Source organism: Stomoxys calcitrans, chromosome 3 (assembly GCF_963082655.1).
Source record: "Stomoxys calcitrans chromosome 3, idStoCalc2.1, whole genome shotgun sequence".
Classification (NCBI taxonomy): domain Eukaryota; kingdom Metazoa; phylum Arthropoda; class Insecta; order Diptera; family Muscidae; genus Stomoxys; species Stomoxys calcitrans.
Genome location: NC_081554.1, coordinates 20,823,015 through 20,840,839, shown reverse-complemented (window position 1 = coordinate 20,840,839; position 17,825 = coordinate 20,823,015). Strand labels below are relative to the sequence as shown.

The 17,825-nt window shown below is 38.8% G+C and overlaps 1 protein-coding gene across 2 annotated transcripts in view; it reads left to right on the top strand.

The window, feature by feature from the left end:
• The window catches only part of LOC106084001 (putative neural-cadherin 2), a 607,508-nt gene that overhangs the window by 477,856 nt on the left and 111,827 nt on the right, over positions 1–17,825 (top strand). For both annotated transcript variants that reach the window (XM_059365812.1, XM_059365813.1), the window contains one exon: positions 17,392–17,529. In XM_059365812.1, the coding sequence (XP_059221795.1) occupies positions 17,392–17,529 (138 nt within the window). The remainder of the gene's footprint in view (positions 1–17,391; positions 17,530–17,825) is intronic.

Sequence of the window (17,825 nt, the reverse complement as noted above, 5' to 3'; positions counted from 1 at the left end):
TTGGTCTCAAAAAGTCATATCGGGATATCGGTACTAGACATGAATGTTTAAAGTCATAACACAAGTCTTTGTTTCAAATTTCAGCCAAATCGGGTGAAAATTGAGGCTTCTAAAGGCTCAAGAAGGCAAATCGGAGGATCAGTTTATATGGGGGCTGTATCTTTTTATAAACCGATTCAGATCATACTTGACATGGATATCGGAAGACATAATTCAAGTCTTTGTTTCAAATTTCAGCCAAATCGGATGAAAATTAAGGCTTCCAAGGACTCAAGAAGTCAAATCCAGGGATCGGTTTATATCGGTACTATACCTGTTTATAAACCGATTCAGATCATACTTGGCATGGATGTTTCAAGTCATCACACAAGTCTTTAATTCAAATATCAGTCATATCAGATGAAAATTGAGGCTTCTAAGGGCTCAAGGAGTCAAATCCAGGGATCCATTTATATGGTGGCTGTACCTGTTTATGTACCGATTAGTATCATACTTGGCATGGATGTTGGAAGTCATGACTCAATCTTTTTCAAAAATTTTAGCCAAATCGGATAAAAATTGAGGCTTCTAGGGGCTCAAGAATTCAATTCGGGGGATCGGTTTATACGAGGGCTATCCAAATCTGAGCCGAAATTGCACATTTGAAATCCCGACTGACCTACATCAATAAGGAGTATCTATGCAAAATTTCAAGCGGTTAGCTTAACGCATTTTTAACGAATTTGACTAGATCGACTTCTCATTCAATGATTGCGTCGACAATTTGAGTCAAATTGCTAATATCCGACGATGGGGGTGAAAAGGATACCGCATAACTAATCACTGAAGATGGTAGAGACAGTTTACCTCCTAATCAGAATGAGGTCCAAGCTACAGTGACCGCATTTTTTGTCCGATGTCGCTGAAATTTAGGACAGTGAGTTGAGTTAAGCCCCTTGACATACTAATGCATTATGGCACAGATCGGTCCAGATTTGGATGTAGCTGCCACATAGACCGATCTTTCGGTTTTAGGATTTGGGGCCATAAAAAGCGCATTTATTGTCCAATATCGCCACAATTCGGAACAGTTAGTTGTGTTAGGCCCTTCGACATCCTTCTTCAATTTCACTCAGATCGGTCTCGATTTGGATATAGCAGCCATATAGACCGATCTCTCAATGTAAAGTTTTAGGCCCATAAAAAGCGCATTTTTTGTCCGATGTTGCCGAACTTTGGGACATAAAATTACGTTAAGCACGTCCACATATTTCTGCAATTTGGTCTAGATCGATCAAGATTTGAATATAGCTGCCGTATATACCGATATCTCGATTTAAAATCTTGTCCCCAAAAAAGGCGCATTTATAATCCGATTTGACTGAAATTTGACACATTGACTTATGTTAGGCTTTTCGACATCCATGTTGTTTATGTTTCATATCGGTTTATTTTTAGATATGGCTATTGGGTTGCCCAAAAAGTAATTGCGGATTTTTCATATAGTCGGCGTTGACAAATTTTTTCACAGCATTTGACTCTGTAATTGCATTCTTTCTTCTGTCAGTTATCAGCTGTTACTTTTAGCTTGCTTTAGAAAAAAAAATATATTTGATTAAATTTCATTCTAAGTTTTATTAAAAATGCATTTACTTTCTTTTAAAAAATCCGCAATTACTTTTTGGGCAACCCAATACTAAAAAGACCAATATTTTGTTATAATCCAAATCGAATCATATTTCGATATAACTGCAATGGGACATAATTTTGCAAGTTTCACCGGATTTTGATGAAAGGTGATTTACATATATACCCGAGGTGGTGGGTATCTAAAGTTCGGCCCGGCCGAACTTAACGCCTTTTTACTTGTTCATGTCTCAGTAAGGATCAATAGGACTAAAACTGATTCACAAAATGAAATTAATTTCTGCTGCTGCTTTTCTAAGCATACCACAAGTTTCATAAAGTATACCACAGCAAAAGCAGTCCATATAGACTCAAAAGTGGATATCCCGTTAGCCTTCTTCACGATTGAAATTCATTTTTGTCATATATTTTAAACGCAAGTCATTAAAACCGCAATTACTAAGAATTCTAATTAAATAGCTTGATACAATACTAATGAGGTTGAAATTTTTACCAACAAAGCTCGAAATAATTGTCAGACTTCATGGGAAGCTCATTAGAATATTGTCATGATATGACTCTATGTTCTAAGAACTACCCTTCTCTTAATATAAATGTAAAGTAAACATTTAATATTAACTCCTACTTTTCCCCTTTGTAGCAAAGAGTCTTCATGGAAAATTCCATAAAATATTTTCCTCCAGTATTGTAACAAAAAGCTAGACACTCGACTGCCAATTAAAGAAAATGTCAAATGTCGCATGGAGTGTAGCGAAATTGAATTCTAAATAAATTTGTGATTAACACAACACAAATTGTTCAACTTATTATGCAAACGCAATAAATTTTAATAAAAGTTTTAAATAACATTTATTTAATGACGGATAGCAAATCATATTTAATATAAAATTTCCAATATTCAATAATAAATGAGTTATGCTATGCAAATATTTAATGAATCAATCAAAAAGTTCAATAAATAGTTTCAGCTTCATTGCACAAGTTTATTTTATTATGAATAGCAAGCAATTCAAAGGAAATATAAAAATAAATCACAGTTTTATTAGTTCCATGAATGAAGGCGGCAAAAGAAAATCGAATATTATACCAGGCGTCAATCAAATCAATCGAAATGCAAACATACATTCAACTGTTCACTTTTTCTTTGCCTACATTTAAAAATAATTCGCTTTCAATTGCTCACTGATGTTGGAAACAATTTCAATAAGCATTGATTTAAAATTCAAAATTGCAATGCTGGCAAATTGATTATGGCCATTGAAGTCACTGCTAAGCTCCAATCCAATCCCGGAAAACTGGCAATATTGAAAGGGAAAACGTAGGAATATATAAAACCAGTAAGGAAAGGCAAAAGTCGGCCGGAGCCGACTGTAGACCTAACCTACAATTATAAATTCGAGCAATATATATGTTTATGAGAGATATATCTAAATCTGAACCGATTTTGATGAAATCTTGTTAAGATTAGCAACAAAACATTTCATACCCAATTTTGTGCAGATCGGTTTAAAATTGGAGTCACTACGGCCAGTTAAGTACAAATCGGGCGATATATATATGGGAACTATATCTAAATCTGAACCGATTTTGACGAAATCTTCCAGATATTTTAAGATTGGTAACAAAACAATCTGCGCCAAATTTTGTGCAGATCGGTTGAAAATTGTTGTTACTAGGTCAATATAAGTACAAATCGGGCGATACATATATATGGGAGCTACATCCAAATCTGACCCGATATCGATGAAAACTTGCAAAAATGTTAGGATCAGAAACAAAAAAATCCGAGAGAAATTTTGTACAGATCGGTTGAAATTTATAGTCACTACGCCCAGTTAAGTACAAATCGGGCGATATATATATATGGGAACTATATCCAAATCTGAACCGATATTGATGAAATCTTGCAGGCATGTTAAGATCGGTAACAAAACAATCCGTGCCAAATTTTGTGCACATCGGTTGAAAATTGTTGTTACTACGTCAATATAAGTGCAAATCGGGCGATACATACATCAGGGAGCTATACCTAAATCTGAAGCGATTTTGACGGAATCTTGCAGATATGTTAAGATCGGTAACAAAACAATCCGTGCCAAATTTTTTGCAGATCGATTAAAAATTGTAGTCACTACGCCTATTTAAATGCAATTCGGGCGATACATATGTATGGGAGCTATACCTAAATCTGAACCGATTTTGATGAAATCTTGCAGATATATTAAGATCAATTGTAGAACAATCCGCGCCAAATTTTGTGCAAATCGATTAAAAATTGTAGTCACTACGCCCATTTAAATGCAAATCGGGCGACACATATATGTGGGAGCTATATCCAAATCTGAACCGATATTGATCTAATCTTGCAAATATGTTAAGATCAGTAACAAAACAAGTAAAAAGGCGTTAAGTTCCAATGAAAATTGCATACCTTATGTCTCACAGCAGTTATATCGAAATATGTTCCGATTTGGACCAAATACTAATCGGTACAAGTCATTGGTCAATTGTGTATAACAGAATATTGATCTGTTTAGTAGCTAAATCTAAAAATAAACTGATCTGAACCATATACGACACGGATGTCGAAAAGCCTGAAATTAGTCAATGTGTTAATATTGGCCCCCATTTTATGGGGCCATGATTTTAAATCGAGATATCGGCCTTCATGGCAGCTATATCCAAATTTGGACCGATTTGGGCCAAGGTGCAGAAAAATTTCGAAAAGCCTAACACAACGCACTGTCCCAAATTTCGGTGAAATCGGACAATAAATGCGCCTTTTACGGCGCTAAAACCTAAAATCGAGAGATTGGTCTATATGGCAGCTATATCCAAATCTGGATTGATCTGTGCCATATTGCAGAAGTATGTCAAGGGGCTCAACCTAAATCACTGTCCTAAATTTTGGCGAAATCGGACAATAAATTCGCCTTTTACAGGCTCAAAACTTTTAATCGAGAGATCGGTCTATATGGCAGCTATATCCAAATCTTAACCGATCAGAGCCAAATTGAAGGAAGATGTCGACGGGCCTAAAGCAACTCAAAGTTCCAAAATTTCACCAAAATTGGATAATAAATGTGGATTTTATGGACCTAAAACCCTAAATCGGAGGATCGGTCTATATGGCAACTATATCTAAATCTGGACCGATCTCGGCCAAATTGAAGAAGGATGTTGATGGGCCTAACACAACTCACAGTCCCAAATTTCAGCAAAATCGGATAATAAATGTGGCTTTTATGGGCCTAAGACCCTAAATCGGTGGATAGGTCTATATGGCAGCTATATCCAAATCTGTACCGATCTGGGAAAAATTGACGAAGGATGTCGAAGGGCTTAATACAACTTACTGTTCCAAATTTCAGCAAAATCGGATAATAAATGTGGATTTTATAGTCCTAAGACCCTAAATCGGAAGATCGGTCTATATGGCAGCTATATCAGGTTTTGCCATACTTAGCACAGTTATTGGAAGTCATTACAAAACACCTCATGCAAAATTTCATCTAAATCGGATGAGAATTGCGCCCTCCCGCGGCTGAAGAAGTCAAAATCCAAAATCTGTTTATATGACAGCTATACCATATTATGAACCGATTTCAATCATACTTAACACAGTTTTTGGAAGTGATACCGAAACACTACGTGCAAAATTTCAGTCAAATCAAATAAGAATTGCGCCCTCTACGGGCTCAAGAAGTCAAGACCCAAGATCGGTTTATATGGCAGCTATATCAAAACATGTACCGATTTAGCCCATTTACAATCCCAACCGACCTACACTAATAAGAAGTACTTGTGCAAAATTTCAAGCGGCTAGCTTTACTTCTTCGAAAGTTAGCGTGCTTTCGACAGACAGACGGACGGACATGGCTAGATCGACTTAAAATGACATGACGATCAAAAATATATATATATATATATATATATATATACATTATGGGGTCTCAAAGGCATATTTTGAAGTGTTACAAACAGAATGACGAAATTAGTATATCCCCATTCTATGCTGGAGGGTATGAAAATCCAAGAATTTTGTTCAAATTGTCCCAAATTTAATGGAGATTTACTGAAGCGTAAGAAACCTACGGCTTCCCCTGAAAATAAATATAAATACATTTTTAATTGGCATACAATTCAATTGAAGTCGGATATTTAAAAGAAATTTAAATATACTTGTATATGTACGCCGAACAAAAATCTGATACCAATGGTATTGATGGTAAAGTATGGTATGGATGATGTCAAGCATTATAGATACCATACGGAATTGTTTTGATACTAATTCACAGTGATGCTTTACTATCAATACCATTGATATCATACGGTATCAATTTTTCTTTTAGAGTAGGTGGATTAGAATCATTTAATTTTTGGCGAGAAAACTTCTGTTTCTAAATGAACCACAGAACTAATTGCCAAACACGCTCTTAACATGCCATTTCGGGAAATATCAAATGTGGATAAGTAAGGTAAGGTTTAAATGGCAGTCTGCCATCAGACTCATTTAGACGTTTTCGTCCATTGTGATATCACAGTAATAGAAGATGGAATATACCTTTTAGTTCCTACCGTTGAACCATACAGGTCGCTTTAAAAAGCCAAACAATTTGCTATTGAGCAGTAGGTGGACTTTTGAAGAGCCGTTCACCAGACCACAACACCATATAGCGTTATAGGTCTGACAACTGCAGTATATACCCAGTACATGACACGCGTTCTAAACGCGTTCTCGTGCAAGTGTATAGGGCAAGAGATGCCTTCTTGCCCTTTCCAAAATGTTGGATTTGAAATTCCGCTATGTCAGACAGGTTCTCAAAGAAATGAGAACCTAAAGTGGAACTCCTTCTGATTGCTAGTGCGGGATACACACACAGAAGGTTTTCTATAGACTCTACTCTGCTTCTGCAAAAGTCGTTGCTGGCAACCTTCAGTCTGTCAGCATGTTTTCCGATTAGACAGTGACCTATCATGGCAGACACAATGACTGAGACGTCTGTTCTAGCCAATGGCAGCAAAGCAGTAAATCTCATCAAGTCTAGATTAGGCCACATAGTTCTGGAATGCTCACATCTCCCTCCTGGTGACCATCCATCATTCATTGTCCTTCGGGCATGGTCTTGAAAACTAAGCTTACATGTCGCTAAAAGTGTACCCACGGATTCCAGTTTCCCTGGAACGTGTAGCGTAGTTTCCAGTCTCGCAAGCTCGCCCGCTTTACAATTCCCTGGGATATCTCTGTGGCCCGGCAGCCAGAACAGGTGAATTTTGAACTGTTCAGCAATTTCGTCGAGAAATCTGCTACAGTCGAAAGCGGTTTCTGTGTTCAGAAATACATTCTCTAGGGATTTAATGGCTGCCTGCCAGTCTGAGAAGATATTTATGCCGTCATTATGACATAGCCATTCCACCACTTCCTTAATTGCAAGGATCTCCGCTTAATACACACTGATAACCTTTCCGATATGACCAGTTCTATATCTTTAGAGTACACCCCAAAGCCTACCTGGTCGTTTATTTTATAAGTGTATGTGATTCTTCTATTAACAGGGATATCGAAGTTCCAATCGGTTCTTTTAGGAATAGTGATATAGTAGTTTTTATCAAAAAGCGGCTCAGGAACATCGGAACATCGGACATTGTATCAAGGATAACACAGTGTCCGTTACCTCTACATGACTAAAAAGAAAGTCCCTTAGCTCCACGGCAGTGGTCGCAGAAATTTGTTTAGCCTTAATGTCCAACGACATTAGATGTACTATTAAATTCAGTGCATCAGATGGTGTCGTACTCGGTGCGGCTGTGTTGCACAAACAAGCCATATCAAGGATAATACAGTGCCCATAGCCGCCACTTGAACAATATATAGCTCCCTTAGCCTCACGGCATTGGTCGCAGCAATTTGTCTAGCTACAATGTGCAGAGGCATTAGAGGTAGCTTTAAATTCAGTGCATAAGATGGTGTCGTCTTCGGTGCGGCTGTGTTGCACAAATAATCCATATCAAGGATAACACAGTGTCGGCAACCGCTACATGATGGAAAAGAAAGCCCCCTTAGCCTCACGACAGTGGTCGCAGCAATTCATCTAGCCACAGTGTCCACATGCATTAAATTCAGTGCATTAGATGGACTCATCCTCAGTGCGGCTGTGATGCACAAACAAACTACCCTTTGGATCCAGTTAAGTATTGAACAATAGGTGGACTTTTGAAGGGCCGTCCACCAGACCACAATACCATATATCATCATAGTTCTGACAACTGCAGTATATACCCAATGCATGACGTGACGAGGCCACCGTAGCGCATAGGTCACCATGTCCGCCTATGACGCTGAACGCCTGGGTTAGAATCCTGCAGAGATCATAAAAAAATATTTTTCAACCGTGGTTTTCATCCTCAGTGCGGCTGTGATGCACAAACAAGCCAGCCTTTGGATCCAGTTATGTATTGAACAGTAGGTGGACTTTTGAAGAGCCGTCCACCAGACCACAACACCATATAGCATTATAGGTCTGACAACTGCAGTATATACCCAATGCATGACGTGACGAGGTCACCGTATCGTAGAGGTATGTCCGCCTATGACGCTGAACTCCTGGGTTCGAATCCTGGAGAGACCATCAAAAAAAATTTTTCAACCGTGGTTTTCCCCTTCTAATGCTGGCAACATTTGTGTACTACTATGCCATGTAAAACTTCTCTCCAAAGAGGTATCGCACTGCGGCACACCGTTCGGACTCGGCTGTAAAAAGAAGGCCCCTTATTACTATTCCTTTGTTTCTCATAGTAATTCTCATAGTTTTCTGAGGGCGGGTTACTGGCTCAGCGCTCAGGGTTTTGTGGGATTGCACATGTTTCCCTCGTTGTGGCAACCGCTTGCTTCAAGATCCGACGCTCTCCTCCAGCCGCCTCTAACCTGGGAACAGACGCTGATGTTGGCCATTGGTCAGTTGAAGGCGCCAATAACTCGCCTTATCATCTCGAGTATCATTTGCACTCAGTATTTAACTAAGAGCCAGGGCCACCTGACTCCTCATCGAGACTCTCCTCTCGAAAATCGCTGACTGCCCGCGGCAGCATTTGCATCTACTCCGCATAAAAACAAAGCTTTCCAACATCCGCAACCTGTGAATGCTCCCGGCAGTTTTCAGTTAAGCTTCCCGTGATAACGATGGACACCACACAAGTCGGAGCTCAAAATTCCAGCCTGTGTGGTGCTCATAGTTATCCCGTTTCGACCGGGAAGGCCCCTTATCGTTATGCTTGAAACTTCCATCGGACTGCACTCATTGATTTGTGAGAAGTTTGCCCCTGTTCCTTAGTGGAATGTTCATGGGCAAAATTCGCATCTCAACCCTTCGGTCTCAACCCTTAACTCTCTTTCAGGTGTATGGGGCTAGAATTCCCTTTCTTGCCCCTTCCAAAATGTTGGATTTCAAGTACAAAACACCCAGGTATTATGCCCTTTCTGTAAATGGAAAATTCTCTCCTCCCAAGGAGAAGAGTTGCCACTGCAGCCCACTTATATCTCCTGTTGAAAAGAACTTCTTCTGTCTTGCACGGATTTACATCTAGACCACATTCGGCAGCCCATTTCGCTGTTGCAAGTAGAGCTACTTGAAGTATACCTCTTAGAGTGCTGGGAAACTTTTCCCTAACCGCAATTGCCATGCCATCAGCATACGCGACCACTTTTACACATTTTTCTCCCAGAGACAATAATATATTGTTGATGGCTATATTCCAAGGTAGAGGAGACAGTACACCTACTTAAGGCGTTCCTCTGCTGACCCATCTTTTTAGATCCACAGATCCCATGCCTGACTTAATGCATATTTTATTAAGTAAGTTGTTAAAAAACTTTCTTGCGGTAGAGGTGATGCCTCCAACTCCTTCATGACTGACATCGGTTTTACATTATTGAAAGCACTTTCAATGTCAAGATATGCTACCATTGTATATTCCTTGACAGAGAGTGAAGTCTCTTTGTGGCCGACTAGGTTATGAAGGTCTGTTTCAGTGGATTTGCCTTTACTATATGCATGCTGCTGCCTCGACAGGCGATTTCCAGCGATCTTTGCCCTAAGATATGTTTCTACCAATTTGTCAAGAGTCTTCAGAATAAAGGATGACAGACAAATGGGACGAAAATCTTTCGCCTTGTGGTAAGGTTTTCCTGCTTTCGCAATGAAAATGACCTTTGTGTCCCTCCATCCCACAGATATATATCACACTAGCCGAACCGGGCCCGCTCCGCTGTGCCTTCTTTAACTCTCTTATGTCTTTTTAGGGTAGGGACAGTTCGCCCTGAAAGCGGAAGGCACCTCAGACATTTCGACTCAAATATGGATACGTGCCTCACTTCCAAATTCCTTTAATTTGAGCCCCATATTGCCATGGCTGGTAAATATGAACCCTTTGGAGGCTGTTTTGGGGCTGGGGCGGCCACCGGCACTTTGAACTGAAAATAGATATTAAATTCGTTCTTTATTCCCAACGGAAATCATGTTCAGTTTAGGGGGTGCTTTGGGGAGTACCCCAAAATACCTGGCTCCAAAATTGGATATCAAAATTCGTTTTCTACTCTCAAATACCTTTAATTTGATTCCCATATTGTCATAATGGGTCAAATAACCCATTTGACTTATCTTTAGGGGGAAAAGTGCCACCTAGACTTGTACGCAAATTTTAATGTCATATTCGTTATCTACTCCTAAATACCTTTCATATGAGTGCCATATAGCCATGATCGGGTAATATGCCCATTTGGGAGTATTTCGGGGTGGGCGACCTCCCATTACTTGGACCTAATTTTTTATGCCATATTTGTAATCTACTACCTAATACTTTTCATTTGAGTCCCATATTGACATGAACTTCGAATATATTTGTTTAGAGGAGTTTTGGAGTTGGGGGCCCTCTCGTCACTTGGACCCAAATTTTAATACCATATTCGTTTTTTGGTCTCCTATACCTTTCATGTGATACCCTTATTGTGCCCATCGGGTATGGGAGGCGTTTTTGGGGTAAGGGGGAGGGTCCGCCTCTACCCGGTATCGGAAAATTGTATAGTCTATGTTTCCTTCCAGACTAACCTACACAATATGAGACAATTTCGAAAAAATCGGTTCTGCCGTTTCTCAATCTATACGGAACAAACAAACCGAGTCCCATATATCCTTGATTGCCTAATGCCTATTTTAGGCGTTTTTGTGGGAGTGGTGTGACCCCCTATACTACGACATGAATTTGTATGCCAGATTCGTTATCTACTTCTGCATAGTTTTCATTTGATACCCATATTGTCCTTATCGGTCCACTTTTGATTTTGGGTGGTGTTTTTGGGGTAACGGTGGAGGTTCCGCCGCCTTCCGTTATAAATAAATTATAAAACCTATTCCTACTCCCTGACCCTATTCGTACACTACTCCCGAATACCTTTCATTTGAGTCCCATATTGTCAAGATCGCCAAATAAACCTATTTTAAGGGCGTTTGGGGCTGGGGCGGCCCCCCACGTACTTGGACCCAACTTTTAATATGAAATTCGTACTCTACTCTTGAATACCTTTCATTTGAGTCCCATATTGTTCCGATCGGTCCACTTTTATTATTGGGTAGTACTTTTGGGGTAAGGGGGTGGGTTCGCCCCTCTCCAGATATTAAAAAATGATGTAGCCTATGTTTCCTTCCAGACCAACCTACACAATTTGTGAAAATTTCAAGGTAATCGGTTCAGCCGATTTTGAGCCAATACAGAACACACAAACCGACAAACAAACACAATTTGAATTTTATGTATAAGATGCTGACACAAGCAGAGCATATCTCCCTAGGCCAGGGAACCAGTCTATTAGACACAGCTTGTAATTCAACCGGTAATACATCATTAGGGTCCGGTGACTTAAAGGTGCCGAATCTTCTTATCGCCCGAAGGATTTTCTGCTAAGACACAATTTTCCTAATAACCTCCGACGAATGATTACCAGTGAGAACCTCTACTGGCGCCACATTATCGGTTGGAGAATTTTCAGGGAAATGTGTATCAATGAGTAATTCTAGTGTTTCCTCACTAGATATTGTCCATACATTCCCTGAATTCTGAATATACCCTCCGTAAAACGTCTAGAGGACAGAATCTTCCTTAGCCTAGAGGCCTGAGATGTATCCTCCACGGAGCTGCAGAATTCTACCCAGGATTTGTTCTGAGCCTATCTCAGCTCGTCCTTATATTTTCTTAGCTGAGCCTTATAGATGTCCCAATCGTGTGGTGCTCTCCTGGCTTTCGCTCTATTGAAGAGTTTTCTGCAGTCCTTCCTTAGACCATCGACTTATATGTACAACAATAAAATTTTTTTTTTGGGTAATTTCCTTAACATTTTTAACTACAAAAACTTTTTTAAGTTTTTCTCTTAAAAAACTTTTATATAAATTTTTTGCTGCAATATTTTACTCCACCAAAATCTTGTTCTTACTCATTTTTCCACCTCCCACCCTTTCAACTTTGTTGTCAATGGGACCGCAAAAAAAATTTTTTTTTTTTTTTGTTTGTCAATTTACAAAGTCATCGTTTTTCACTCTTCTGTTTTTCATTGCTTCTTATTACATGCGCTGAAACAATGTTGAAATTTATGGGCCCATCCAAGAGAAGCAATTGAACAGAGGCCAAAAACATTCGCATCTGCAACAGTAGCCGCAGTAATAAGCGGGTAAATGCTATAATCATGGTACATTGTTTGCATGGCATACCATGTAAATGTTCGCATATGTATGTGTAAATTCGATAGGCTATACATGTTGAAGTATGTTTGTATTTTTCTGTAAATGTGGTGGGTTATATGAACTCCCACACTTCCGTTGAGCTTCACATATAAACGTCAACCATAAATTTTCGTGCAAATATATATGGGGAAAAAGAATTTTACTTAAAATTAACAAATGTTTTACTGACCTTAACAATAGTATTGGGCCGTCGGGGGAGTATTTTCATTTTATTCTTTCACCATTTTTGCTGTTTCACTGCGTTTAAGAGCGAATGCCAGCCAATGTAATTGTAAATCTGATTGCAAATGAATGAGCTTTTATTATACGATGATAAATCCCCCCCCACCAAAAAAAAAGTTCAAACTGAAAAGCATTTTCCACAAGTCGATGCAGGAAATATAACAAAAGTATTTAAGTTGCTATGGATATGGAGGAAAAGGTGGTTATGACAATTTGAAAAAAAAATGAAAAATGCATTTAGTTCAGCCATGCTGAAGTTTTGATTCCAACCACCATGGTTACATTTATTATCAAAAGTTATTACAACACTACCATTTTCATATAACTATACCCAAGTATAGTCAGATCTGAATCATATTTGGTTCAGGTGCCGAGAAGCTCTATACAAGTAACAGATCGAAATTTAAGTGAAATCGGGTACTAAATGCCCCAATCATGTGACTAAGCCCTAATTTGGGTGATCGATCTATGTGACAGCTATATCTAAATATGGTCCCATCTGGACCACATTTGGTTTAAAAGTCGGGAGATTTCAAACAGCTCACTGTTTCAAATTTCATCAAAATCGAAGAAGAAACGAGCCTTTTTGGTTTTTAGTCCCCAAAGCTGAAGATTAGTCCCTATGACAGCTATATCTAAATATAGCCCGGTCTGGACCATTTTCGGGTCAAATGTTGGGAGTCTTGATACAACTCACTGTTCCAAATTTCAGCAAAGTCGGATAATTAAAGCACCTGTTATAAGCCTAAGATCCAAAATCGGCAGATCGGTCTGTATAACAGCTATATCCAAAAATGTTCCGATCTAAATAATTTTTTGTTCGGATATCGATGGGCCTAATAAAGTTCACTGTTCTAAATTTCAGGTAAATCCCATAGTAAATGCGCCTGTTTTAGGCTTAAGACCCTAAATCGGCCGCTATATACAAATATAGTCCGATTTGACCCATTCAAGATCTTAACCTGCGTATAGAAGAAATACAACATTTCAGCTCAATGTCTCAATTTTTGAAGGCTGTAGAGTGATTACAACAGACGGACCGACAGACCGACTATCCGAAATATATATGTATAATTTCAAAGGTCGGACATGGATGTTTCGATGTATTACAAACGGAATGACTTAAGGAATATACCTCCTATCTTTTGGTGGTGTGTATAAAAAGGAAGCACAAACCAAACCTGGCATTACAAAACGCCAAACTCAAACCTGTCGTCCCACATAGTAGCAACGAGCTGCCGCCAGATTTTCTCTGTGGACATTGAAATCCTAACCACCCACATTTCAGTCGGGAATCCACATGGTAAGCACGCTTCTCTGTGAAATGGAGCAGGCACTTTGATGGCAAAAACCTTGAGAGCATTGAATATCAGGCCGTGGTCTTCAGGAATAAATCTAAAGAAATTATGTTGACTGCGCTCAAATTAGAAGATGGGTAAGTTCAAACAATCGAAGAAGAACTCCAGAATGTGTTGGATGAGTTCAACTGTGGGAATCAATTGTGATGATGATTGTTGGCGACCCAACAATCGTGAATACTGCCAAAAAGATAGGGCTTTTAATTCGACTGCAGCAAATGTTCGAAGAGAAAGGTCACCCCATATTCAAGTTAATCAGTTGCCTGCATGGTGCAGGCCATCGTAGCGCAGAGTTTAGCATGTCCGTCTGGGTTCGAATCATGGCGAGATCATCAGCAAAACTATTTTTCAGCGGTGGCTTTCCCCCTCTTGGCGACATTTGTGAGGTACTATGGCATGTAAAAACTTAACTTGGCATGCCATTCGGACTCGGCTACAAAAAGAAGGACCTTATTATTGAGCTTAAATTTGAATCGGACTGCACTCATTAATATGTGGGAAGTTAGCCCCTGTTCCATAGTGGAATGATCATGGGCAAATTTTGCTGTTTGCAGCACCATGTGCTGGATCGCGTTCTTCGCGTTGCCATTGATGAGGAGCTTTATGGATCGACTAGATCACGAAACATTGCATACTTCTTTGGGCAAGATTTGAACAACATTTATGACCAAATAAAATGAGACTTCAGGCGGCTGAAGAGACGACATCGAAGTTTTAAGTCGATTTAGCCATGTTCTTCTGTCTGTCCGTCCAAATATCTGTCGAAAGCACGCTAAATTTCGAAGGAGTAATGCTACCCGCTTGAAATTTTGCACAAATACTTCCTATTAGTGTAGGTCGGTTGGAATTGTAAATGGGTCAAATCGGTCCATGTTTTGATATAGCTGCCATATAAACCGATCTTAGGTCTTGACTCCTTGAGCCTCTAGAGGACAAAATTCTCGCCGATTTGACTGAAATTTTGCACGTAGTGTTTTGATACCACTCCCTATCGCTGTGATAAGTATGGTTCAAATCGGTACACATTCTGTTATAGCGGTCATATAAACCGATCATGGGTCTTGACTGCTTCAGCTTTTAGAGGGCGCAATTCTTATCCGATTTGGCTGTAATTTTGCACGTGGTGTTTTGGTATCACTTCCAACAACTTTATTTAGTATGATACAAATCGGTTCATAATTTCGTATATCTGTCATATAAACCGATCTTGGGTCTTGACTTCTTGAGCCCATAGAGCGCCCAATTCTTATCCGATTTGGCTGAAATTTTGCATGAGGTATTTTGTTATGACTTCCAATAACTGTGATAAGTATGGAGCAAATCGGTATATAACCTGATATAGCTGTCATATAAACCGATCTGGGATCTTGACTTCTTGAGCCTCTAGAGGGCGTAATTGTCATCCGATTTTAAAGAAATTTTGTACAACGGCTTCTCTCATGACCTTCAACATACGTGTCTAATATGGTTTGAATCGATCAAAAGTTTGATACATCGATCTTCCGATTTTGCTTCTTGAGCCCCTACAAGGCGCAATTCTTATCCGAATGAACTGAAATATTACACATTGACTTCCACAAGTTCAGCATTCATTTGTGGTCTGAATCGGACTATAGCTTGATATAGCTCCAATAGCACAGCAGTTCTTATTCAGTATTCTTTTCTTGCCTAAAAAGAGATAATGTGCATAGAACTCGACAAATGCGATCCATGGCGGATTCGTCCCAGACGAGCGTGCTCTTACAAGTTTAACCAGATCCCAAATATCTACAATGATTGTCATTCTAACTCTTCTTGCGTTTATTCTTATATCTGAAACCCGGTGCAGGTTACGTAAAATCTGTTCATTAATCTCTTACTCATGGGCTGATCATTGGTTTAGTAATCTATTGTCTGATATGAAAATGAATGTATTTTTTTCAATGTTGCCCGGAGTAACCAGCGCTGTGCGGTCAACGTTATGCAACTCCTGTCGCAATAAGGACAACCTCTCACTAAAATACATTCTCTCCAATGACAACGTGGATATTAAAATTCCTTGAGTGTTTGATGATGTCACATGATGCCACATATATGTGGCTCTGCAAATTTCACCAAAATCGGGTAATTAATGCGGCTTCTATGATGGACCTAAATTCTTATATCAAGTTATTGGTATACAAGGCACCTATATTCAAATGAAGCCCATTCTAGACTACAGTCGATACGGATGTACAGAGACCTTACACAACTCGCAAGTCTAGCTTTTAAGGCATCATTATGCGGGATTCTCCAGATTCCAGTGCAGATTATGACTCTCGTTGCAGACCTTATCAGCCTCTTGTTAAAAGCATGAGAATCGTGACATCTTTCCAACTCGAGATTTCTTTCATACTGACAAATAACACTTCAGAAAAATTGGCAGCCAGTTCGCTATCCGATAAAAAGCCCTTCCTTCATATTTGGACTTTTTTGAGTACTGAAACCAAAGTTTGCTTTACGTCATGATTGTAGACCTTATTCAGGGATTCTATTATCAATTCACCATTATCTTCAAACCCACGGTCCTCAAGTTCAAAGACTGAACGCTCCCTTACTATTAACAAAAATCCAGTATCCAAATTTCAAAGCGAAAGATTTCTTCCAAGACTTTTACTACAGCCACCGTAATGTCACAGACAGCCACCTGAAAAAATGTACACTCAAACTGCAATCTCAAGTTTGGAGATATTTCTGAAGATCGTGGTCTCCAGTCCATTCTATCATATTGGAAATTGATATTCTGAAAATCTTTGCTTCATCTCGACTTCATGATTCCAAAGCAGACTATCCTTTGGATCTTCTAGATCTAGTTGGTCCTCACCATTGCTGTTTCTAAGCTTATAAATGACGTATTATGAAGAAAATTTTGAATATAAGTAACTTATAATTCAATATTTAATTCAACTTCTCCACATAATCTGACCGCCTGTCAGTACTTTTTTACTCACAAATTAAAATGGCAATCGCCAGAAATCTTTTTTAAGGATGCAGGTGGATAGTAAATGGGACCAATTGTTCCACAATTTGATATAGCTCTTATTTAAGCCGATACCTTTATTTCAAGATATCATTCAAAGAACCTGTCATATTCACTCTATAGTGAAGATTATAAAAAATTCGGTCCAGTCGAACTGAATACGCTTTTCTTTGGTTTTTAATTACGTCTAAGTGCTAGAATGATTTTTCCATTTTTTCATCGTTATAAAATTATGACATAGTCCATTTCGACATTACATTGAATTATTGCATCTTCTTGACTTGCTTTACAAGGGTCCTTGGTTTATGTAGCTTCCATATATTTTAATTAAAATGCATTTTTGCAAAAAGGAAAATTAAATTTTTAACATCTTCTTTTTATGTCATTCTCCTTTCAGGTTACTGCCACCGATGGCGATGTAGATAGACCCATAAATATTGTATATTTTCTCACCGGTCAGGGTATTGATCCTGACAATACAGCAAATAGTAAATTTGATATAAATCGCACAACAGGCGATATTTTTGTATTAAAGGTAAGTAAGCCAAAATGGTGAAAAAACAAAACTGGGAATTTTATTTAATTAAAATTTAACAAAGAAAATAAATTTTGACTGTGGATGAGATTATGAACAATGAAATATGTCGCCAGGTGTGCAAGGCATGCATTCCAGCCTTGATAAAATACATAATAGAAGTATTGTGAGGTTATAAAATAAAGAAAATGACACGGTAATAAATTTTTTCATTATTAAACCTTTGCTATTATATTTCTAAATTTCATTCTGTGTAGGACATGAGTTGTTGTATGTGTGGGAATTTGGAATATAAG